The sequence below is a fragment of the Ruditapes philippinarum genome, unplaced genomic scaffold, assembly GCF_026571515.1.
Source record: "Ruditapes philippinarum isolate M1 unplaced genomic scaffold, ASM2657151v2 ctg2928_1_1_1_1, whole genome shotgun sequence".
Lineage (NCBI taxonomy): Eukaryota > Metazoa > Mollusca > Bivalvia > Venerida > Veneridae > Ruditapes > Ruditapes philippinarum.
This window is the reverse complement of record NW_026857515.1, coordinates 88,059-114,984: the sequence shown is the minus strand read 5'-3', so window position 1 is coordinate 114,984 and position 26,926 is coordinate 88,059. Positions and strand designations below refer to the sequence as shown.

Sequence of the window (26,926 nt, the reverse complement as noted above, 5' to 3'; positions counted from 1 at the left end):
ACCTTTTGCTGTGCGTATATTAAACATGTTAAATGTCAAATCGGTACAACAACAAATTCAGAGAGATTTGGAGAGACACACTGATAGTGTGTAGCGGTTATTTTTTTGTTGAGAAGAGAATTTGTTGTTTTGAAGGGAGTTTTGTTAATTTGTTGAAGTTGGTTGAATGTTATAGTGGTGATCTTAATTGATCAGGGTTTATTGGTTGTAATTAGTTGTTTTGGTTGTTAAGTTATATCTGTTTGGTAATAAATATTTGGTTGAAATTGGTTGATTTTGTCTGGTTAAGATTATATTAGTTGATGCTTTGTTTTGAGGATGTATGTTAATATTGGATGCTTTAGTTTGCTTTTCTGATGCTGATTAAATTTTGTGAAGTTAATATTGTTGGATGAATGTTTGTGGTTTATAGTATATCTTAGAGTTGTAAAAAATAGTCATTTCTGTGTTCTTCATTTTGTGGTGATTTTATTGTTTTGTTTGATCATAAGTTGTTTAGAGCTTGGGCTCGCCAGGTGTCTAGTATTGTTTCGTATAAAAGACGTATACGTGAAAAGATATTTCGTATAAGTGGCTGATAAATGATGTGTGTTTGTTTTGGGTGTAAATAATGATCAGAGTTCTTTGTTTTGGGTGTAAATAATAGTCAGAGTTTGTTGTTTAAATGTATATATTGATTTGAGATAGAAAAAGATAAAAATACCTAAAAAAATAGTGTTAACTTAACAATTACATGCTAGTTTTCCAACAGAGAATATTTCAATCTTAAATCAGGCGGTGCTGCCCAGCCCCCATATCTTGGAAATTGATTCTAGTATTTATTGCTAAATCTTTTCTCAGATTGAATAACATCAAGGCAGTCATTTCTCCTGACACTATTTACAAAACATAACGGAATAATGTACAATAGTACTTAACATGAATGGAACATGACCTGTGCGTATGAATGTCTTAGTAAGGTATCTGTAATGAGCGCATTGTTTGCTCGGAGATTCTCAATTGCTGCATTGCAGTAACATAATTGTATGAATAGAAATTCGAAAATAATGTCGTAAAAAGAAGGTTGTCTCTCCGCTGATTCTCCATAGTAAAATACACATAAATGTAACAAAAAATAAAACGAAGAATATTTACGACCAAACGTGTTGCAGCTTTCATTTGTTTTGATGATAATGAAAGGCTCTGATTATTATGACAGGCCCGAAGTGTTGGGAATAGCCAAAAATGTCCTAAGTATCTCTACCTTTGTCTTCTATTCTCGCTGATTTCCATTCTGTTTATGATTGACATTGTTCGAAGAGAACATTACCAATATACACCTACTTTAGTTTTTCTTCTGCAGAAAGCCCAAATCATCAAAGAAGATAGAAAATTTTACTTACTAAACACTATTTGATAGATTTCTTTTTCTTTAAAGGTAGTTATTTGCACTAAAATACAACTATATGATTCTTTATTGTTCCTCTGTTTGTTAACAATAACATTATAATTATGACTTATTTAACCTTTAAACATACTAGCTGAATCTCCAGAAGAAATGGTGCAGTAAACGAAAAACAATTAAGTTCCCATGAAATTGTTGCAATATACATGTTGCCTGTGTACACAAAATGTATTATGTTTGCATGCCAATCATCATTAAGGTATTTCATTTTTCACATGCGTTACTTAAAGTAGTCAATTGTTTTGGTAAACATTCATATGTTGTATATACATGTAATGAGATAATTGAAAGATAAGGAATCGTCTCCAATAGTCTCGAAATTTATTGGCTATCACTCCTATAAGGTTAGATGTAAAATAATAAACTCGAATAATTCCTGTTGTTATCACAACAGCCTGTTATTATCATCAAGCTCTGGATACAAAACGTGTACAAAAGAGCTCAGCGACGTAGACGTTCATAACTTACTCGATCGTTAACCTGCTTTGCGAAGACACGGGCAATGTTAAAGTACGTCGTTAATGTTATAACTAAATTGATTGTTTCAAACTTATTTCCGATGCTGATCACACATATATTGTATACGCTTTCTAATAATTACCAGCACATTTTCAGGTTTTGCAGGAATCATGTGTCAAGGCCCATAAAGCAAAAACAAAAACAAAAACAAAAAAAAACTGCCACTATTTTCGTTTTCAAAAGCTTGATATTTCTGATGTCTTGTTAGAATTTTCGAAAAATCAGTTATTGACCATATATCTTAGCTTTCCTTTTACAATAAGAATGTCACCACAACATATTTCTTAACAAAATTGCACACGTCATTGTTTGTTGTTAAAGCTATTGTTATTAACAAAGGGTCATCAGAGTAGATAGGGATCTATCAAATCTGTAATTATTTGGAACAATACTTCAAATACAGAATTGAGCTTTCAGTGATTGGTTGTATAATTATCGTATCTTATGTCAGAAACAGCATTTCAAACATATAACTATTTTTCAAAGTGAACCCAACAATATTTCATTGAATACTTAAAATTGTCCTTTTGAAGCAATCTCAACCATTTTAAGACAAAAGTAAAACTAACTCTCGAAAAAGATTGTCCTCGAGAGCAATTAAAATAGCTAAAATGAAAATGGTTGAATAAATTTTGATTCGTAAGCATGATAATTACGCGTGCATTTCATTAAATCTCCTTTTAAATTAAGCACATTGGATAAGAAATATACATCGCACATGTATATGTTGGTACTTCTTTACATCAAGTTGATCGATTCAATCGAATCTTCATTTTTGACTTTTTATACCAATGTTATGACAACGAAAACCAAGCATTTTTGGCAACATGTTCATGACAAATGAAATAAAGGTATTTCTTCTTAAGAAAAAATCACGAACCAGGCTTAGAATAATTTATGACACAGAATATATTGAAATGTTAAACGAAGATTAGTAATTGCTTCTTGTTTATAAATATAATACACACTGATTTTGATTTCGTGTGAAATATTAGATACACATATATTACATATAAGGCGTAACACGTCTTAAAAACAATATTTCCCTGAGCATGAACAAAATATTGACAAATAAGACACAATTTTAATTAGCTATGACCATTAGATTCTGATAATGTCGAAAATTGAAGCGCGGGAAAAATGTAATAACGGTTTACGGGACATTGTATTCAATTACAACTGAACAAGTTGAAATAACATAAATCGAGTGCCTATATACCTGTTTAGAAACATAGTTTGGTCTGTTTTTGGTCACAGACCCAAACACAATTGCAAGTTCTGAGTGTTGGCGTGGCCGTTTGGTTAACGCGTCAGTCTTGCTGACCGCGTGGGTTCAAACCCTGACAGAGGCAAGCCGTTGTTTCTTTGAGTAAGAAACTTTACATTTTTTGCTCAGTACTGGTTTGTTATAGGAAGGGATTCGAGAGTGTTTAAATAAGGGTTTAGCTTCCAACACAAACGAACTAAAATAAATTTGTTTAAACTATACTAATTGAAAGTCGTCGATGTTATTTTATCAATATATATCGAACTGCTATCATATTGGAAAGTACACGCTCCGTTTGGGTCAAAAGCTTGATATTGATAGACCGGTATTTGTTTGTTGAACTCCCACTTTATGAACACATATGTTTGGGTAACAAACTTAAATATACTGTTGGCCTTTATCTGTATCGTCTTCCTATTATATATACAAATATTGGGTCGCTTTAAAATCACAAACTCAATTACAACTTTTCTGTGTGTTTCTAACCATGGAATCGTTTCTTTGCTCACATATTAGAATATATCATAATAGTCATGACCACGTCATCTGATATTCAAAAAGTTAAAAAAGTCATGACCTTTACCGGGGGTTTGATAATCCTAAATTCTAAGTAGCAGCTATTCCCAGGGTAGGGGCGGAATTGCAATTGTGCATTAAGGAAACCAATGCGCAATCAACGTCTTTTTCCTTTAAATAAAACAGCTCTACAATAGATGTGCAGTTTATAAATTTATTGTTACGATACGTCCTCAATGACACAAATACGTAAGTTTATAAGAAGAAAAAGAAGAAAAAGAACAACAACAACAACAACAACAAAAATAAGTTTATTAATGTCAAATGAAACACGTCCTAACTAGCTAAAGAAACAAAAAAAAAAAAAAAACAAAAAAAAAAAACTTTCTAATCTTATATTGAAATACGTACGTTCTAAATGACACTTTTTTAGATTTTAGTTTATAAATCTGTATATGTATATAATTATGCTTATAAAACAATTTATAAACATAGAAGAATATGTAAAATATGTAATGAAAATAGTTGTACATATTATATGTAATCATTAATACATATGTATTCAGTTCTAATTAAAAAATTTGACTTCGACTTTATAGAAAATAAAATTTTTATTACCTCCCTTTATCTACATGAAATTTTAAATTCGGTTATATCTTTATAAATAATGCTTTTTGGAACCTACAAAATTGATAAATCTTAGTTTAAAGGGACTCCACTGAGGTTTAAAAGCTTAAAAACATAACATTTGAATTTCTTACATGAATGAGCTGGGGCATTTTGAACAGAAATATATGCGAAGATAGTTAAGAAATATACTTTGAAACAAATTGAAAATCATATTTTTATGCCTTTCTTAACCAGAGTTTAGTGAAAAGCGTTTAAACGCTTTTCATTTTGTGTCATTTTTTTACAATTTGAACAATTATTCTGGAAAAACGAAATGCTCAAATGATCTGAAAATTTGCATTAAGATTAATGGTCTAAACCTACATCAAATGGTACATTTATCTGGAAAAAAAAATTCATTCCCATCATGTCAAAAACCCTCAGTGGAGTCCCTTTAAGCATCATATTTGTGATATAAAACCATAAAAAAATTGTGTTACAGGATCTTTAATGCCAAGATACGTTATAAATAACAAAAACAGTGCAGCTTTAAAACCTCGTGTAACAAAAACGTCCAAGATGACAAAAAAAAAAAAACAAAAAAAAAAACCCAAATAACTATCTGTTTTTTTTTAATACGACCCGAACGACATAAACAATTCCGTTTTAAAAAAGTCGAAATACGTCCTTAATTACAAAAAGTATTTAGTTTATAAATCTTGTTGAAATTCGTCAAAAATAACAAACTTAATGCAGTTTTTAAGTCTCGTGTTCAATTACGCCTTGAATGACAAAAACGAATCATTTCATAAACCTCATGTTAAAATACGTCCTGAATCACAAACAAAAACAAAACAAAACAGTTTAATATAAATCTATACAAAGAAACTCTTCCTAAGGCCATACCAAAATTAAAAGAACCAAAATTCTATTTCATTATTTCAGACGTTTCAGTCCCATTTCCTATTTTACTTCAGTAAGAAAGACCACTGACACTCAAATCAACACACCCATTTTCGACCACAATTTTGATTTAAATAATTGATTGAAAGCAACACACTATGACCATTTTGATTTAGACCCATTGATAGTCTTAATAGACCATCAATAATGATACATATTTATTAACAAAAAGTGCAAAGCTGTGGACACGCTTCCTCAGACATTGAACCGAATTTCCATTCTTTTTTATTTCAGTGGTGTAGGTCCCAATTTCCATTTTACTCCGGTAAAAAGACCATTGGCAATCAAATTTACACACCTTTTTACGATCGCCATTTAGGTTTAAATAATTTATTGAAAACAACACAACTAAGACCATTTTGACTAAGATCAATTGGCGGTCGTAGTATAGGGTTTCACTATATATAAACAACAAAAATATTATAATAACAAAACAATTCAACGATATATAAAAATGCGATACAATGCGATACTATTTTATATGAAAAAATATCATAATACATGTATATTGTGATTAACAAAATTGAAGTCAAATGAATCTGAATATATATTTTTATACTTTGTGCTGAATTGACTACTCATTTCAAAAGATTGACTATTTGAACTGTGATTGACAAACAGTTGAATATAATTGGAAAATGTTTAAGACAAAATATAAATCTGCTTAAAATATTATATAAAAAGGCTGCCCTACTCGTGTTGTTACTTAAATGTTACAGGTAAATTCCAGTAGATATAATAGAAATTTTCTTGGGCCACGTGGGTTTTTTTATCGGTCGCGCAAAGTAAGTTATAAAATTGAAAGAAATTATGGCAAAATGTGAACTTATTTTACTTTCACCTGTTAACTGACTATAGAACCATGAATGGGCATAATGTCACTCGCATCCAATGTATAACAAGATATACGTATGCATATATCATTGTGTCCTGTTATAGTTTCTAAAAAGTTACTCAGGGGCAATTTCCTAAACCGTATTTTGCTTCTGTTGCCTTTTGCCAATTACTAGAGCTATAGAGATTTAGAATTTTGTATGGACGTCAAAATACTATTTGTTTATATTTTTCTTTTAACTTTCAACACTTCATTTTCAGGTGAAAAAATCTAGCATGCTCTAAAATCAATATTTAAACGTTTTAAAACTAATGTTTCCCCTTTCTAAAGAAGGAGAAATCATTTTATTTCCGAAGCCCTTATAGACGGTAAATATATCTACTTTGTCAATAAAAAAGTTAGTAAAATCGATTCCTTAAATCATATATTACAGTGTGAAATATAATAAAGTTATAAAAAGAATAGTTCATGTAAGGACACACGTTTACATACGTTAGATATGTCACTGTTCTAAACAATCAACATACTTAGAAAATTCTCGCCCTGTCTTTTTAATCTTTACTTTGACAAATAGCTCGGTGTCACCGAACACAAATGTGATGTCTAATTTCTTATCTTCGAGCGTTTTTCCCTCTGGATGATCGATAGTTAGTGCACCAAGTTTTGTACACCCTTCATCTGTTACATATTCCGGATCACGTTTTGTTGATTTATATATAGATACACTTGATTTTTGAAGATCATTTGGAGTAAAGTCGTCGCGAATTTCTTTGCCTAATTTAATAGTTTCGTCTTTGCGAACAAAATGTGAAATATATTGTCAACCTTTGCTTTGTTATTCAGCATTATTTTTTTTGAAACAGGATGTTTACCCTTATCAAAACAATTCATCACACTTATGCCATATGTAGCGGTCATGATTCTGTACTTAATTATATCTGGAATATGACCAAATCTTACTGCTCCTTTTAGGACAGCTAAACTTGCTTCATGCGGCCTTATGACTGTGTGGGTGTTTTCAAAGTTTGTTTTCATCGCTTCATAAACTATGTCACTTTCACCAAACCCTCCGACTAATAGAATAGTTTTAACATTTTTCATCTTTTGCTCAGCAAGAATGTCTTTTACATGTGACATCATCTTTCGTATTGGCGATTCAAACCATTCTCTTATTATAGAAGCGTCTACTCTAAGCTTGTCAGGATAAAGTTTCAGTTTATGTTTAAGTCCGAGAGTAGCAATCTTTTCCTCGATTGACATGTCACTGTTCCGTTTATAAAATTCTAAAAGACTATATAGACCTGCATTAAACGTTATTTTACCACTGACGTCTGGTCGCATTTGTCTTTTCTTTAACTCGAAATTTCGAAGTAAATTGAAGTAAGCCTCCATTTCCTCTTCTTTGAATTTTTCCATGGTAGACTTGCCAAATAATTTAGTAAGCCATTGCAAGAAGTTGTCGTCAACTTGAGTTCCACCAAACGATCCTCCACTAGGCTTGTGTATCTCTTTTAATGAACCATCAATTTGCTTTTCATGTACAGATATATCTCCAGTGCCACCTAAAATAAAGAAAAACGGAATCCCTAAAGAACGTCCCAAACGGTTTGATTGAACCTGTTCATGGACGGTAGTGATAATTGCAAGCTACCGCCCCATGCCCCTTGCTAAAACCCAAGCAGTAGTCAACATTTGAAAATGAAAATGGTTAATTTTTTAATATAGAAATATCTGCATATGTGTTCATACAGCGGTTATCAGGAAACCTACAATGGGACATGTTGGTGTCATTCCATGTAAAGCGGCGATTGGTCTGCGAGTAAAAGAATTCATGTGTCCAAGAAAAAAAAATAGCGGAATTAAACAAAATTGAATTGAGGACACTGAGTGACCGAGGGTTTAGTACTGAATTTATTGAAAAAGCAGGATGGGGTTATATTGTGGGAGCCTCTAACTCATTAATAACAGTAACGTACCATACGAGTATAATTTTCTATTTATAACATTCGCCAAAACAAAAAAAACAACAACATGCGTTAACGTTACGTTTATATTACGTATATGACGCCACGTGAAACATTTCCACATCATAACAACAAATCGCCACTATTAAATGTAAATTGTATAGAACCTGAAATATCCATTTTTAAAGTAAAACATATAAATCTGAATTTTAAAATATTTCCAAAATTGTAAAGTTTGTCTCAATGTATCATACCTCCAAGGTCAATCACCATATACTGTGTCCCTGCTTTAGATAACATAGTCCTTGCCTCATCTGTTGCAATTTGACACCAAATAGACGCGGCCTCAGGCTCTAATGCTAGTTTCAGATTGGAACTTTTTATGCCAGCCTAACGTTCAAGTATAACAGGAAATTAATATTATAAGTACCAGAAAATGTAAGTGAAAAGAATATATGACTAGAAATATTATTTTAAATAACTTTTGTCATCATTGATATTCTTTCCAGGTTTGATACAGTTGTTTTACCCTTACAAAACGTTTGACGAGAGAAAACCAATAGGCCGTGCAATTTCTTTAGAATGACAAAAAAAACACACTTTATTTTAAAATTGCAAATCAATTACCTCAACCGCTGCTTCACGCATGAATTGTTTGGCGTTTTCTTTCCATATAGCAGGCACTGTCAATATATACTTTATATCACTCTCTTTGACCCATGGCTCTTCTTTTTCCAGGCGTTTCAACAGGTGGTTTCTAAGGAAGCGAATTGACATGGCAAAGATCGTCATGGCAGGCATTGACACACCATTTATGTCTTTTACAGTCGTCTTTCGTGATAAGTCCTTAAAAAGTTTGTATAACATGTCATGACACTTTTTTATTTTGCACAGATTTAAATAGCCCTGCAACTATTGATTCAATGGTACATTACTTACTCTATCCCAACAAAACATGTCCTGCCAGGCAATGCCACAATCTTTTTTCATATACACTTAAATATTGTAACGTGTACCGAGCGAATGTACAACAAATATATAAGATAAGCTGCTGGTAGGGAATTATAGCAAAGTTCCAGCTAGAATATATAAAAATATCTATCAGAAAATTTGGAGGCCTTTAAGTACCCAGAGTCAAATGCTATTTCACAAATATTAAGTAACGACACTATATCCATGAAGCCAGGCTTCAATTGGAAATATTTACTTTGGCTAATTATTCTTTTATATCTATGAAGCTAGGCTTCTATTAGATATATCTCTATGTATGAAGCGAGGCATAGAATAACCTGTACATAAAAATAACATGGTCCCGGTGAATTCCACTGCAGACTGATAATTTTCCTCTAATCACTATATTTATACTTGTGAGATGATCGCTCAAGCATGAATTTATTTTCATAAGCTGATTAGAATGATCATAATCACTTAGACGATTATTATATTATACAATTATTGACTAGTGAGCCATTGAATACAAGAAAAGCATTGATGCAAAGCATCAAAGGCGACGCTTAAAAAAATAGGATCAAGTTTTGCACCTAAATACTGAACAAAAAAATGTGTACTTTATAGCAGTATCATTACATGTGACATTGAGGCTAGGCCCAGTTTAAGTTAAAACCTAAACCAAAAAGAATAGACTCTGTCTTGCCAAGATGCAAAGACAATTTATAGTCAATTAACCAATAACTAATAAGACCCATGCCATAAAAGAGAATTTATTCAAATTAATTTTACCAGATACAAGGATACCTGAGTCATCAGCATATAATAAAAGCTTATTGGTTGGGGTTGCAGACATGTCATTGACATATACTAGACACAAAAGAGGACCTAAAATGAACCTCAGGGGGACACCATAGGTACTCGGAGTAGAAGTAGAATGAGTACCAGCCACATCCACCAGCTGCTGTCCATCAGAGATAAGACTCGAACCATGTAAGAATGTCATTACCTATGGCAGATGCTTGAAGTTTCATGAAGAAGAAGCAGAAGAACTTCTTCATGTGCAATATAGTGTGATCAAAAACCTTCAACTTGATCAGAACTCGAATCTGTGACCCACAGAATAATGTACGGCAGCTGTAGTGATTGAGCTATCTGGCCTCTTACCCATTTTCTCCCCTAAATAATGAACAGTTCTAAAGCGTGACAGATACGTTTATATTTTTTAATTAACAAGTAGATTAATTCTTAATTCAACAAATAAGAAAAAAAACTTACATACGCATAGTCTTAGTAAAAAACAAGATTTTATATATTACTAAAAAAGGACTTAGACAGGTATTGGTTGTGCCATTATTTATAACAGGTCAATTTGAAAGTGAACATAACTGTACTTATACATGTACAATATATAATTTTTGTACAGGTAAAAAACTAACATTTTTCTTTGATAAGAAATTTTATGGATGCTGATTTGTATTTTACATCAGGGGGCACCGGGCGAAAACATGAAAATACAACAAACGAACCACTTTGTGGTTGATTGTGTTTTCATGTTTTCATCTGGCGCCCGGTTACTTTTTGTAATTTGTTGGTTTTCTTGTGGCACAAATCACCCACTATAAAATTTTAGTGCAACAAAATTTTATTCAAGGGAAAGTTAACAATTTTACTCTAAAAAAAAGGGGTTCTGTAGTGGGGTTGACTCTGGGGCCCTTTATTTTAAAAGGACGTTCCACCTTTTTTACAAATTTTTAAAATTTTCAAACAGAAACTTCCTTTCAAAATTATGAATTTTTAAAAAACAAATTTAAAGAGTAAAAATTTTGAGACTTTTTTAAATTATATTGCTTGATCCTATTTTAAAGGGAATTTTTTTTCCCTTAAAACCTTTTACTAAAAACCTACAAAAGCACAGGGGTAAATGGAATTTTTATATTTATATTCCCAGCAACCGTCCGGGGGAATTGCCCCCAGGGCCCCCTGCCATCACTAGTAAGGGACAAAAATTTAACCCTTAAACCCTAATTTCTGGATGGGTCATTAGAAACCCTCCCCAAATCTCACGTTCAGAAATAAACCCAACATCCGGGCTAAACCCTTTAAAATTTTTTTACTCTATTATGATTATTATTACCAGATAAACTAATATAAACATTTTTTATCTTTTAACTTTAAAAAAAGTTCCTTTAAAATATATTAACTGAAACCTTTAAACAAATATTTTAAGTTCATCATATCATATACTAAGTATAATTATAAAAATAACCCATTTAAAAAATTCCCATTTTCTATTAAAAAAATATGAAACCCAAAACATTAATAATGGATGGGAATTCAAATCAGTAAAAAGAAACTATAATGTTTTAAATTTTAAATAGTACTATTTAGCCAGCAACTGGAAAAACCCCTTTTAACGGGTGACAATCAATACCGATTACATTTTTAAATTTAAATGCAAGTTCATCCATCCTGAAATCTTTTAAATACAAATATTTTAAGTCACTTTATATCCATATACAATGATATACATGAATGCACATAACATTAATGATTCCCAGTTTCCATTTAAAATAAATATAACATCCTATTAACATTGGTACTTGGATGGAATTCATAATCGTGTAGAAAGAAAACTATAATGTATAGTATAAAAGTAAAAAAAAATCTCAAATAGTCTATATCATATAATAAAGATTGAGCTGTGTGAGTGTCTAAACATTAAATGCATATCTCTTACAGTAACAAATACTGTCACTCTTTTAACCTTCCATTAGACCTTACTATATAACAAACTGCATATATATCTAGTGTTTAAAATTGATAACTTCAGGATGTTTCAATATATGGACATGAGCACCTATATGCATAGCTTTTATTTTCTACCTTTCATTTTTACCAAAGTTTATTTTATTAACAATTAATATACAAACACATAGAAAATAATAATTAGTTTCACATAGTGATTAGATGATTCCTGTAGCAGAATACCTGAAGGTATGTACTAACTGAACAAATTAAAAAAAATCCAGTCTAAGGTATATAAAGCCAGTATAAATATATCAATATTCACTCCTCATGGCCTCTATGCTTTTGATGACCTTACAACCGGTAAATTTTATACAACAAAGATAGTAAGTAATACCTAAGATAGACAGAAAAGAACATATAATTTAGTAAACATGAGTTACTTCCTCTTAAAATAGAGAAAAGAACACCCTACACAGCAAAATTATGAAATGCTGCAGGCTCAGTTTTATTAAGCCATGCAAAGTATGGTAAAGTATTCATTAATAGTTATATGGCCATGTGACAGCATTAATTGCAGAAAATCGGATGGCTTTCAATATCCGAATACTAGTACACTTTGTAAAAACAGTCATTCTGTGCAATAGATAAACGTAATATGGATAAAATCAATAGGATACACGTTTACAACAGTTCCATTACCAATCCTAATACTCATTTGCATGTGAACGCTCTTCTTGTAGGAAATTTTTGAAAATATATAAATGAATGAAAAAGAAAACGGCATAAATGTAGACCACAACGATATTAGAAACCCGGGTTTTAGTATTACCAATTAAGCTCAGGGACAAGCTGCTAAACTGAGTCTGCAATTTTGTGAAAATTATATCACAATACACATGCTTTTTACATAAAGTTATTAAATACAAATATAACAACATATTTGTTTACTTGATTTTTACGAATAAAAAATAAAACTATTTATCACAACATGACATTAACTGTTAATAATAACAGCTCCTACCATTGGCCAAAATAAAAAGCATTTCATAAGAGACGACGCCGCTCACCGGCGTCGCCAATGATGTGATATTCACCGGCAGATGACATATTGACCGAGGCGACAGCCGAGGTCAATTTGACTTTCTGCCGGTAAATATCACACATATTCAATGGCTCACTAGTCAATAAGTGTTTTATTATATGAATAGGCTAAGAAATAAAATCAAAGCACAGAAGGCGCTTAATTTGTTTGGGTCTCAGAATGTAAGAAAGGTGCAGGTTGTGAGATTATAAACCAATTTGTTTTTGTATAGTGCCACCAATGCTTTTCAGCGTTTTAATTGTAGTAAATTGGCTATAAGACTAATTGCAACACTGATAGTCAATTCAATGTTTATCTGATTTAAACAATTTGGAAAAAAATGGGTTGCCTTATCTGGGACTTGAACTCCAGACTTCTCGCTTCCTAAGCGAGCGCTTAAACATCTCGGATATGTTAATGGCCTGAAGAAAACCATATTATTCTAAATTAGGGTTTGTAATGACGCTAACTGTTGTTTAACACAGATGTAAATTATCATGGAGCTTACTATAAGCATGTATATCTATAAAGAATAAAACAATATTAGAAATCTTCGACCATTCGGGAATTATTTTGCTTGAAAATTAATGCGCCTGTCATTTGACCATCTTTACGCAGTGATCTCCCCTGAATTTTTCGGCGTTAGTGTACATGTAAAGGGAAGTAACCGCTTCAAAAAAGCGGACTACTTTCGGCATTTGCAATTAACAGCATTAGAGTCTGAAATTTCGCTACCATTATTTGTTTGGTCTGACGACCCAAACAAATAAAAATCACAAAAAGTACAACCTTATATACATGTTCAAATTTTGCCTCGTTGAAGCGCGGGGAAAAAGACACACGTGTTAGGCATGCAACGACTACGCGAACGCTGCGCATATAAAAACAATTTATACTCAGCATCATGATCATTGCGGTGTAGCCTTTTAGTATTATAGTAAAGTTATAATAATTATATTTTAATCGAGAAATATGCCATAAAGAACAAAAGGTAACAATTATTCTTTAATTACCACGCATAATTAACAGTCTACGGTGTATGGTCTCAATCTATTTTAGACTGGGAAAATCCAATTCAGCCAGTGAATATGATACTACACCCAGTGAATATGATTTTATAAAAAGTTCTGTTAAATACGTTTATTGAAAATACGTATACAAAACGTATATCCTAAAGTACCGTAAACTAAAATAATTATATTGTCGCAATATAAACGAATAACAGAATAAATGGATTTAACTCAATACAGGATTGGAGACGCTTGCAGAAATCATGATCACAAAATAGACAAATATGTTTTTTTTTTCGCCGATTATCACATTTTTCATTCCTTATCGTATATAAATCGGTGTGAAAAGATGAATTAGACGTTTTAAAGTTCATTCCGTAAGGTGAAAAGGCGAGATTTTAGCATTTAATCATTCAAGCGTCTTGTCCGGTATGTACCGGAATACGGTATTTAGTGTGGTGCTCCAATCCTTTTTTTAGTCTCACTCAGAATAAATAGTTAACACTAAAATCATTTCAGTAAGAGATAATCTCCATTTAAAACAAGCTGAGTAAAAATGTCTGAACGTTACAATATTATGAGGTTATTACTTGTTTTATACAATATTGCGTACAATACTGATTCTATTGAACGAGTACGCAGCTGTCAAACTTATATTCTAACACTCCATGTGATTTTATCACTATAGACAAAGAAGGAAAACAAGAGCAACGCTAGGTGGAGCATTATATGCCCGAAAGTGTTTTTTTTTATTTTTAGTCTCGATGAAGCATTTGTAAGAAATTACATAAATTAAATAAAGTATTACCTCCTTCAAATATCAATCCTCCTATAAAGTTAAAATATTGTTGGCCAAAGGGAACTTAAGTTATGCTCTGTAAACTGTTTGAACTGGCCTTGAACTTTAACTGTGTGACCCCAAAATTAGTAAGGGTGTTCTACCCAATATGGACAATAATCCTATGAAGTTTGAACACTGTGGGCCAAATGGAACTTAAGTTATGTTCTGGAAACTGTTTACAGTTTTAAAGTAATAATGACCTTGACCTTTGACCATTTGACCCCAAAATCAATAGGAGTCTTCTATCCAATATGGACAATCATCCTATGAAGTTTCAACACTATGGGCCAAATAGAAATTAAGTTATGCTCCGGAAACTGTTTTCAGTTTTAAGGTAATAGTGACCTTGACCTTTGACCTTGTGACCCCAAAATCAATGGGGGTCTTCTACCCAATATGGACAATAATCCTTTGAAGTTTGAACACTATGGGCCAAATGGAACTTAAGTTATGTTCTGGAAACTGTTTTCAGTTTTAAAGCAATAATGACCTTGACCTTTGACCATTTGACCCCAAAATCAATAGGTGTCTTATATCCAATATGGACAATCATCCTATGAAGTTTGATCACTGTGGGCCAGATGGAACTTAAGTTATGCTCCGGACACTGTTTTAAGTTTTTAGGCGATAGTGACCATGACCTTTGACATTGTGACACCAAAATCAATAGGGGTGTTCTACCCAATATGGACAATCATCCTATGAAGTTTGAATATTGTGGGCCAAATGGAACTTAAGTTATGCTCCGGAATTCAGATTGCTAACGGACGGACGGACAGACGGACGGATAGACAGACGGACGGACGGACGCCAGGGGGTATAATATAATATTCCCGAAATTCTTTCGGGCTATAAAAACTAGGGACTACTTGTATACCGGCTGTTATGTTATCACCCTCGATTATATAGTTTACAAAGTCTTTGAAAGCAACAATAAAAAGCATTTTTATTTATTTCAGTTCTTATACTGTTTTCTTTTCATATAATACCGAAATAATATCTCACATACACTAACGCCACATATTTGATCCATATCAGTTAATAAATATTTTGACAAAACGGCGCCGATCCGTAAGCAGCGTAATGACGTCATCCTAAGTAAACAACTGATTAAAACACATTTTATTGCCAAAAATAAGACATATACATACATGTAGACAGTTACAATACAATGACATGGCATATTTGGCAAAAGGGTTGACCCACAAGTTCTCTCAACATTAGCAACGGGTCTTCCCTGATGCAATAAATTACAATAACATATTTCACAAGAATGACTTTCAGTTAGATAGCAGTATTAAAACTCACACATATATAGTACTTGGCTTTAAAAATGATTTTAGGTAAGAAAGAACAATAAAAATGATTGGATGTACATGTTCTCTAGCTTGAATAGTATCTAACGATGTTAACTGATTTTTATATAATTTGCGTGACAATACTTAGAAAACATATACATGTACATTTGCCAAATATAACAAAAACAAACAGAATGCAATTAGATTTTGAGAAAATGAAATATAGAAGGAAAATAAAGAAGAAGAAAGGAGAGAATCTTGTCTGTTGTTTTGTAAAAATGACAGAAAAATACATTAATATTTATTGGGATTGTGCTGGTTTGATTTCAAAATCAAAAGCGTTTGCTTACTTTAATGAAATGCTGAACAGTCAAAAATATTTTTACTATTATTTTCTAAAGACAACTCTTTGTTACCATCTAAAAGTAATTGGAAAAGGGTGCTATTGCCTTAATTCGTTAAAAAGATCAATTCTCTCATTTCGATATTTCGGACAAGTAAACAAAAAATGGTTAACATCTTCTATCTCATAACCGCATGAACAATTTGCATCTTGTAACAAATGATTGCAGAATAAGTGAAAATCTAAGTTACTGCATGCATTTCTCAGTCTGCAGTGTAAAACAGAGTTTTCTTTCACCTGTAAGGTACCATTTTGGAGTGTCTGTAGATCAAAAGGTTGATTTCTTTAATAGAGATTTAAAATGTGACAGAGTTTCTACAGATCTTGTTTCAGATTGCAAACTGTTCCATAGCATCACGGACAAAAGAAGAAGAAAATATATGAGTTCGTCTGTTTTAAGTTGCAAAGTCTTAATTCTGAGTTCTAAGATTGTTATGAAGTCTTTCTGGAAAAATATTACTTAAATAATCAGGAACGTCTCCATTATGAATTCTATATGTAAAAATAAGTTATTGGTACGTTCGTCTATCAGATAGTGAGAGCCAATTAATTTCTTTATATAAATTTTGGAGAGAAACTGAACGGGTTAGACCGCTAACGATTCTGGCTGCCTCATGCTGTATTTTATCTAACGTATCTTTTTCATAATTTGTACACCCATCCCAGACTACAGAAGCATATTCTAAAATAGGTCTAAGAAATGAAATATAAATTTGATTTAGGGTTTCCCAATTAAGGGAATATTTCAGTTTTCTCATTGTACCTAGTAATTTAGAAGCCGATAATGTTATACTTTTAATATGATCGTGCCATTTTCCATTAGAACTAAAAGTTAAACCTAAATGTTTATGACTTTCAACAAATTTTACTGGTATGCCATCAAATTGTAATTTTGGTTTGTTAACGTTGAATTGTAAAGTAAAAACAGTCGCTTCTGTTTTGTTAGGATTAAAATCTACAAGCCATTTTTTGGACCATAAGTTTATAAAAGCTAAATCATGATTAATAATTCCTTCTAGATCGAACATTGATGATGTTGTACAAGACAAAGAGGTGTCGTCTGAAAATAATACATAGTTATACATAGCAAATTTTCTACAATATCATTAACGTAAACAAGGAAGAATAATGGCCCAAGCACCTAGCTTTGGGGGACCCCTGTGTTTACAGTCAGTGGTTGTGATAAAGAAGACCCTACAAAGACCTTTTGACTTCTATTAATTAGATAACTTTTAATCCATTTCAACAAGTTGCCTTTGATACCATTTTTCTGAAGTTTCAGAAGTAAACCCTTGTGCCATACTCTGTCAAACGCTTTTGATATTTCACAAAACACTACACAAGTAAATGTTTATCATCTAAAGATGATGGTATATATCTAATAATTGAAAAATCGTTGAATGACCTTAAATGAACCCTGAGTGTTTCGAATAAATCAAATTATTGGCTATTAAATGATTGTATATATGTTTATAAACAATTCTCTCCATTAATTTTCCTATACAACTTAATAATGAAATCGGACGATAATTTGAAGTCTTTCTTAAAAAGAGGCATTACAATAGCGGATTTCCACATGGAAGGAAATATACAATCTGCTAGTGACCTATTTAGTAATAAACACAAGGGTTTACACACAGTACTATTATGACTTATAAGATCTTCACCGACTGCCTTATTAATATCTTAATTCCTTATAATATCAATTATTTCATTTTCGGTTATAGCTATTTCAGAAATAATAGAATGTGTGTAATCATCTAAAGTGGGAAGGGTCTTGTCCGTATCGTTTAAATGAGAAATTGACGCAAAATATTGGTTTAAGCAATTGGCCTTCTCTAAGTCTGAGAAATATAATGATTCTATTCCATCGTTATTTGTAGTCTTCAAAGGCGGAATAATTTCTGAACATCTTTCTGTTTTTATGAACTGGCATATTAACTTCCAATATTGTTTAGGATTATTTGCATTTGTTTCTATTAAAGTGTTCTCTAAATTAGAATAACACTTTTCTTTGGCATTTTCTTTAGATTGTTTACTTTGTTCCTTAAATGTTTATACATTGTCCAATGGTTAGTATTTTTGTAGAAATTGCTATTGATTTTTGTCTATCCCTTTTTCTTGAATATACATGTAATCTAATTTTAGAGTCGTACCATGGTTTGTCATACGGCCGAATTGTTACTTCTTTATGTGGAATAAATTTCTCAGACATTTCGATTAACTTTTCTGTAAATAGAACTGCACCATCATCAGTATTAGTATTATTAATTAAATTCCAATTTTATTTGATATACAGTTATTTAAACTATTATAATCAGCTTATTGTATAACCAAACTTAGGTAAACAACTCATTCATAAACAAGCTGACGTTATTTCATACATAGAAGAATGATAAATGGGGCACTGATGTAAACACAATACGACGTAAGTTTTTATTGTTGAAAACTTGATAAAATAACGTTTTATTTTCTTATTATATCTTTTGTTTAAGAATTCCTATATCTTCGCAACAGTAGGGTGCTAACATCGAATAGCGTTATACGAAAATCGGAACCGGAAGTTATTTACGCTTGAAAAAATAACATTAGTGATCTTTCTTATTTTATCGTGTTAGAATCGAAATAATAGCGGTCTTAGCGGTGTTTATCGGCTATTTAACACCGGTTTTGTCGTTTTGATGCGAAAACATTAACCACTCATGCATACGGCCTTCGTGGTCAATTCATACGCACCATAACTCCAAACCGGTGTTAAATAGCCGATAAACACCGCTACGACCGATATTATTTCTTAATTGGACGACTCTGGTATAGGATTTGCAGCTGTGTTCGAGTCCAATAGACGTTTTGACAGAATTTAGTTACTTTTATTACAATAAGGATTACAATATGGATTTTGGACTCTCAAAAAATGAAAACTATGGCAGATTTGGTGGGATTGAGATTTGATATAAATCTGTTGGACCATGAAATTGAAATCTTCCAAACTAAGTTGTTTGTGGTGTGATATGGATTTGATATGGACTGTTTGAACTCTGTATGAAAACGAGGCTAAATTGATAAGACTTATTCTATTGGAACATCACATGATGCAAACGCTGAAAGTGCATTGGTTATATTCTACAAAATGTAAAATAATATTACGTGTCGACCATATTTACCTTCTTATTGTGAAGAATCATCTTGAATCTTCTAAAAAGAAGCCAGCCCTTATGTGTGTCTTCCTCGGTTAGACCTAGATATTTATCTTCAGCCTCGAACCCAAATGAATGGAATTCTTTACTAGGAGTGAGAAGCACACTAGTTGCTGTCTTGCTTGGCACACGATATCCATAAGTCCAATCTTGACTTGCTTGGATATCCATAGGTTTATCCCGGAAAGAAAATGCATAGCCACTGTATGTTGTCCCAAAATCAAACGCAGCCACAAGCACGGAATTGTCTACATCTTAAATATGTTTTTAGAGCTGATTAATATATTTGGGTACACAAAAGGCATATACAAATTCATATATGATTTTGAAGATATTGATTTTTAATTAGATAAGTCTGCGATAAATTTATAAAAGGCATGCGCAAAAAAGAACAAAGATAATAAAGTTGGACATGGATGATAGATATATTGACCGTATTGGTAAGAGATCTATAGATACAGATAAATTGTAGAGAATTTCAAATAAAAAATCTACCTAAGGCAAAATGTCGAAATAAATACATAAAACCGTTAAAGCGACTCCACTGGACTGTTTTTGAATGAAGGAACTGGATTTTTTTTTTGAGAATTTTGTACCATTTGATGATCGATGGTCTGGATTAATAAAATCATTTTCTTACCCCGTTTTCCCAAAATTAAAATAATTTCACTTTGTGCAATATGTAACAAAAAAAAACAAAACAAAAAAACAAAAACAAACAAAAAAAAAACGCTTTTAAAAACGCTTTTATTTCGAATCAAGCTAAACATCTCACAAAAAATGAATAAATAAATAAATAAAACAAATAAAAACAAATAAAATAAAAATAAATAATAATAATAATTCTGACTATACATCATCATTATCATTTTGCATTTTTATTTTTGTTTCAAGTTCACTGACTGATACATGTATGTATGAGAATTTTAAATTTAATCTTTTATTCTTTTGGTCCTCGGTGGAGCTCCTTCAACGTCAGTTAGATTTATACAAATGTATACAATTAACTTGGTTTAAAGGTTAATAATTAACCTGATATACGATATGATTTTCTGATCTTTTATCAAAACAATAAAATCAAATAACTGTTTAAAGATTATGTGTAAATTTAGAACTAATCGATACACCTTATCGATTTTAATTGTAACAAGATATATGCTAAAGTTTAACGATCTTGAGGACGTACAAGCTACATGTATTTATGTTCAACGAAGCGGATCGTCCTTGTTTAAATTGTACAAATGGTTTAAATATTTAATATCAACAATATCCTAGAGATTTTTCTATACTAAATAGAAATTGCAAATGTTGTACCTACATTAAATTTCAAAAGCATGTTTATTTCTTCAAATATCAGAATAATACAAATATTATATACGTAGCATATAAATAGTTCAAAAAGAATAAAAGAATTTTTAACAGTAGTAATTAAAATAGGTTTGACGTAGTTGTTAACATTTTAAAACTTTTGATTTCTCAGTGTTGATAACGATGTACATCAAAAAGGTTGTCAATAAAACGATTACACAGATTATACATACCGCTCGGACAATCGCCATCTTTATTACAGACCTCATCTTGACCTTGAACAATTCTAACATGAAGTAATATCACGACAACAAAAATGATTGAGCATTCCATTTTCAGTCAAATTTCAAGAAAACCGTCCTCAAAATCCTGCTTTGGAAACGAAATGTGCTCGCGCATATACAGAAATTTCCGGTTTAAGATTATTTACTTAAAATATTTTTAAATGTATTCTAAATCAAATGTTAGAATATTATATCCATTAGATTATTAATTAAACGTGAATTTAGAAATTTAGTAAACATATAAAATGAATTGACTTTGATATTATCTTTTTTCTACTTTCGTTTTAAGTAACATTAAAACCGAAAGTAGGTATCCATAGAAATTTATGAATCACATCGGCTTTTCTTTTTTGTTAGATAATAATAATAATAATAATAATAATAATAATAATAATAATAATAAAAATAATAATAGTTATAATAATAATAATAATGATAATAATAATAATAATAATAATAATAATTATTATTAAATTTTACCCATGAAATATGGTGTTATATCAGTCAAAACTCATATTTATTTTAAGGGACTTCTTTCGCCATATTGTTTGAAAAATCTGAAAAATACAAAAAACTTTTTGTTGAATTTTGTTTTGAAAACTATCTAGAATGATAGGAAATGGTCTCACTAAGAAAATAAATCCGAACACCAATATCTTTTATTCAGTCATTAACGCTGTACATACGTGTAAAGAGTTGTTTACGTGACGTCACAATGTAGCGCCAAATATCGCGTGCAAAACAAGACGCATTTATAAATAATATATTACTGCACGCTGTACAGTTGCAACAAGCAAGGGGGTCCGTAACCATTTTTCTTTGATAATAAAATTAAATAAAAAGTTTTTTTTCCGTTTTTCTTGAAATATGGTATATATTTTTCATTCAACATGATAAAATGCCACATATTTTCACGAGCCGGGAAGGTTGTCGCTCCGCTGATTCTCCATAGTAAAATACACAATGAATGTAACAAAAAAAGAAGAATATTGACGACCAAACGTGTTGCATGATGATTTGTGAAAACGACATGTTAACTTGTCGGAGTATCATGATGACTTGTAAAGACAACATGTTAACTTGTCAAAGTATCGTGATGACTTGTTCAAAACACATGTTAACTTCTCAAAGTATCATGAGAATGTCATCACGATAATTCGGTAAGGTAACATGCTGTTTGCATATATGTCATCATGAAAATTTGACAAGTTAACATGTCGTTTGCACATGTCATCATGATACTCCGACAAGTTAACATGTTGTCTGCACATGTCATCATAATTATGTCTCCCCCACCTCGGGGGGAGACATATTGTTTTTGCCCTGTCCGTCCGTCCGTCCGTCCGTCAGTCCGTCAGTCCGTCCGTCCATTCTTCGTTTCCGGACGATAACTAGAGTTCCTTTTGACCTACAGCCCTCAAACTTCATAGGATGATTGGTCTTATAGAGCAGATGATCCCTATTGTTTTTGGGGTCAGTAGGTCAAAGGTCAAGGTCACAGTGACCGTTGGTCAATTTCTCGTTTCCGGATGATAACTAGAGTTCCTTTTGACCTACAGCCCTCAAACTTCATAGGATGATTGGTCTTATAGAGCAGATGATCCCTATTGTTTTTGGGGTCAGTAGGTCAAAGGTCAAGGTCACAGTGACCGTTGGTCAATTTCTCGTTTCCGGACGATAACTAGAGTTCCTTTTGACCTACAGCCCTCAAACTTCATAGGATGATTGGTCTTATAGAGCAGATGATCCTATTGTTTTTGGGGTCAGTAGGTCAAAGGTCAAGGTCACAGTGACCGTTGGTCAATTTCTCGTTTCCGGATGATAACTAGAGTTCCTTTTGACCTACAGCCCTCAAACTTCATAGGATGATTGGTCTTATAGAGCAGATGATCCCTATTGTTTTTGGGGTCAGTAGGTCAAAGGTCAAGGTCACAGTGACCGTTGGTCAATTTCTCGTTTCCGGATGATAACTAGAGTTCCTTTTGACCTACAGCCCTCAAACTTCATAGATGATTGGTCTTATAGAGCTGATGATCCCTATTGTTTTTGGGTCAGTAGGTCAAAGGTCAAGGTCACACTGACCGTTGGTCAATTTCTCGTTTCCGGATGATAACTAAAGTTCCTTTAGACCTACAGACCTCAAACTTCATAGGATGATTGGTCTTATTGAGCAGATGATCCCTATTGTTTTTGGGGTCAGTAGTTCAAAGGTCAAGGTCACAGTGACCGTTGGTCAATTTCTCGTTTCCGGATGATAACTAGAGTTCCTTTTGACCTACAGCCCTCAAACTTCATAGGATGATTGGTCTTATAGAGCAGATGATCCCTATTGTTTTTGGGGTCAGTAGGTCAAAGGTCAAGGTCACAGTGACCGTTGGTCAATTTCTCGTTTCCGGATGATAACTAGAGTTCCTTTTGACCTACAGCCCTCAAACTTCATAGGATGATTGGTCTTATAGAGCAGATGATCCCTATTGTTTTTTGGGTCAGTAGGTCAAAGGTCAAGGTCACAGTGCAGTGGGGGAGACATGCGCTTTTTTACAAAAGCATCCTCTAGTTATTTCACAAGTTAACATGCTGTTTGAACAAGTCAGCATGGTATTTTGACAAGATATGATGTGAATTACACATGTTAGCATGCTGTAACGACAAAATAGTATCATCATTTCACAAGATAGCAAACAAGTGATCACATAAGACAGTCACGGCGTTCCATAATAATATCTCATAATAGGGATAACCACATTACCTGATTGTCACCAAAGTCATGACCTTTACCGGTGGTTTAATAATCCTTAAATTCGAAATACCAGCTTTTCCTTGGAATGAGGCGGGGATACAAATGATGCATAAATGAAACGATGGCTTCTTCAACGTGTTTTGCAAATAATAATAATATTATAACAAAACAACTGTATAATTTAGCAGTTTATTAATGTAATTTTATGATACGTCCTCCATGACAAAAACTATTCAGTATATTAATCTTATATTGAAACACGTCCTAAATAGCAAAAACAATCACTTTAAAATCTCATATTAAAATGAGTTTTAATGACAAAAATGAATCATTTTATCAATCACATATTGAAATACGTCCTAAATTGCATAAACAAAGAATAAAAAAAAAAAATAGTTGATGAATCTTTTGAATACACGTAGTCCAAAATAATAAATACTAATAACAAAAAAATCAGTTGATAAAATTCATGTTGAAATACGTCCTGAATGACAAAACAATTCCGTTTATAAGTCTTATGTTTACATACGTCATAAATGACAAAAACAAACAAACAAATATCAGATCTCATTACAAAAAAAAAAAGTTTATGAATCTGGTCCCGAAAACAAAGCAGTTTATAAGTCTCATGTATAAATATATCCTGAATGACAAAAACAATTCAGTTTAATAATATAAACCTCATTTTTAAATATACCTTGAAAGGCAATAACGATTTCAGATCATAAAGCTCATGGTGAAATACGCCCAAAGTTAAAAAAATGTAAAGTGCAATTTATAAATCTCATGGTGTGATATATGAATCCTTAGACCATACCACAATTTAGATCGGGTTTTAAAAGAACCAAATTTCCATTGGTTTCAGTCTCTATCTATTCCTATTTTACTCCTGACAATAAAATCAATACACCCATTTTGATTAAGATAATTGACTGAAAGCATCATAGACGAAGACACGTTGGCGGTCTAAATACGAGGGTTTAACTGTTTATACAAAACTAAAATACAAAAATTATTAAAAAAATAATGATGTATAAAAATGCGGTACAAAATAGGCGACCCCACTCTTGTTATAAATTGACAGTGACAGGTAAATTCCAATTGATGTTTACAGAAATTTCCTTTGACTTCGTGGAATTATAGCAAAATGTGAACATTTTACCTGTTCAATGCCTAAAAAACCTTGAAAGGGCATAATGTCCCTTGTCTATGGCAAGAATAGTCGTCGAATATATGTACACTATCTTACAGTCGATATTTAGATTATACTAATTTATTTTGTTAAAACCTATATGCTTATTGGAACACTCTCGATCCAACCAGTGCTAATTAAGCAATTTGTGTAAAGTTTCTTGCTCACGGAAACAACAGCTTGCTACTGACTATTATATGTAAGTCAAAATACTACTTGTTTACAATTTACTACTTTTAGGATAAATAGTTCTACATTCTATAAAAAACCGATGGTGACATTTCAAATTCATGAATTCCCGATTTCAACTTCACGAATTCACAATTTCAACTTCAAGAATTCACAATTTCAACTTCATGAATTCACAATTTCAACTTCACGAATTCACAATTTCAACTTCACGAATTCACAATTTCAACTTCACGAATTCACAATTTCAACTACATGGATTCACGATTTCAACTTGACGGGACAGGAATTCACGAAGTTCAAATTGTGAATTCATGAAGCTGAAATCGGGAATTCATGAAGTTAAAATGGCCCTACCGGTCTTTCGTAACATTCAGAACTTCTTTCTTTGGGTGAAAAGCATCAAACATACTCTAAAATCAACATTTATACGTTATAAAACTGATGTTTTCCCTTTCTAAAGAAGGGAGAAAAAACACATTTTATTTCTGAAGCATGATGTGCCTATATACACGGCGAATATATCTGCTTTATCAATGAACACAGTAAAATCGATTCCGTAAATCATATATTACAGTGGGAAATGTAACTAAGTCATAACAAGAAAAATATTGTAATAGTTCATCATAAAACCATACGTTTACATTCGTTAAATATGTTACTGTTCTAAACAATTAATATATTTATCAAATTCCTGTCCTGTTTTTTTAATCTTCACCTTTACAAATAGCTCCGTGTCACCGAACACAAATGTTGTATCAAATTTCTTGTCTTCGAATGTTTTTCCCTCTGGATGTTCTATAGTCAGTGCACCAAGTTTTGTACACCCTTCATCTGTTACATATTCCGGATCAAGTTTTGTTGATTTATATATAGATACACTCGATTTTTGAAGATCATTTGGAGTAAATGTTTTGCGTATTTGTTTGCCTAATTCTATACTATCGTCTTTGCGAACAAAAATGCAAAATATGTCGTCAACCATTTCTTTGTTATTCAGTATTATTAATTTCGAAGAAGGATGTTTATCCTTATCAAAATACTTTGTCATGTGAATGCCATATGTAGCGGTCATGATTCTGTTACGAATTATATCTGGAATATGACCAAATCGTACGGCTCCTTTAAGGACTGCTAAACTTGCTTCATGCGGCCTTATAATTGTGTGGGTGTTTTCAAAGGTTGCTCGCATTGCTTCATAAACTATGTCACTTTCACCAAACCCTCCAACTAACATAATAGTTTTGACATTCTTCATATTTGGCTCAGCAAGAATATCTTTAACATGTGATATTATCTTTTTTACTGGCAAATCAAACCATTCTTTAATTATAGAAGCGTCTACTCTAAGCTTGTCAGGATAAAGTTTCACTTTATGTGCAAGTCCAAGAGAAGCAGCCTTTTCCTCGATTAACATGTCCTCGTTCCGTTTATAAGATTCTAAAAGTCTATATAGGCCTACATTAAATGTAATTTTACCACTGACGTCTGATCGCATGAGTCGTTTATTTGACTCGAATTGTCGAAGCAAAATGAAGTAAGTTTCCATTTCGTCTTCTTTAAATTT

The 26,926-nt window shown here is 32.0% G+C and overlaps 2 protein-coding genes across 2 annotated transcripts; both read right to left on the bottom strand.

The window, feature by feature from the left end:
• Window positions 1-4,106: 4,106 nt before the first annotated feature.
• Window positions 4,107-21,406, bottom strand: LOC132750026 (heat shock 70 kDa protein 12B-like). Its single transcript, XM_060739968.1, has 5 exons — window positions 21,188-21,406; window positions 19,614-19,900; window positions 8,745-8,963; window positions 8,372-8,507; window positions 4,107-7,715 (listed from the first exon to the last, which is right to left on the bottom strand). The coding sequence occupies exons 1-5, from the start codon at window positions 21,285-21,287 to the stop codon at window positions 6,928-6,930; spliced, it is 1,530 nt and encodes a 509-aa protein (XP_060595951.1). The 5' UTR covers window positions 21,288-21,406; the 3' UTR covers window positions 4,107-6,927.
• Window positions 21,407-26,017: 4,611 nt separating this feature from the next.
• LOC132750024 (heat shock 70 kDa protein 12B-like) lies at window positions 26,018-26,908 on the bottom strand. The gene has a single exon (XM_060739966.1). It carries the CDS (start codon window positions 26,906-26,908, stop codon window positions 26,018-26,020), a length of 891 nt encoding a protein of 296 aa, XP_060595949.1.
• Between the last annotated feature and the right edge of the window lie 18 nt (window positions 26,909-26,926).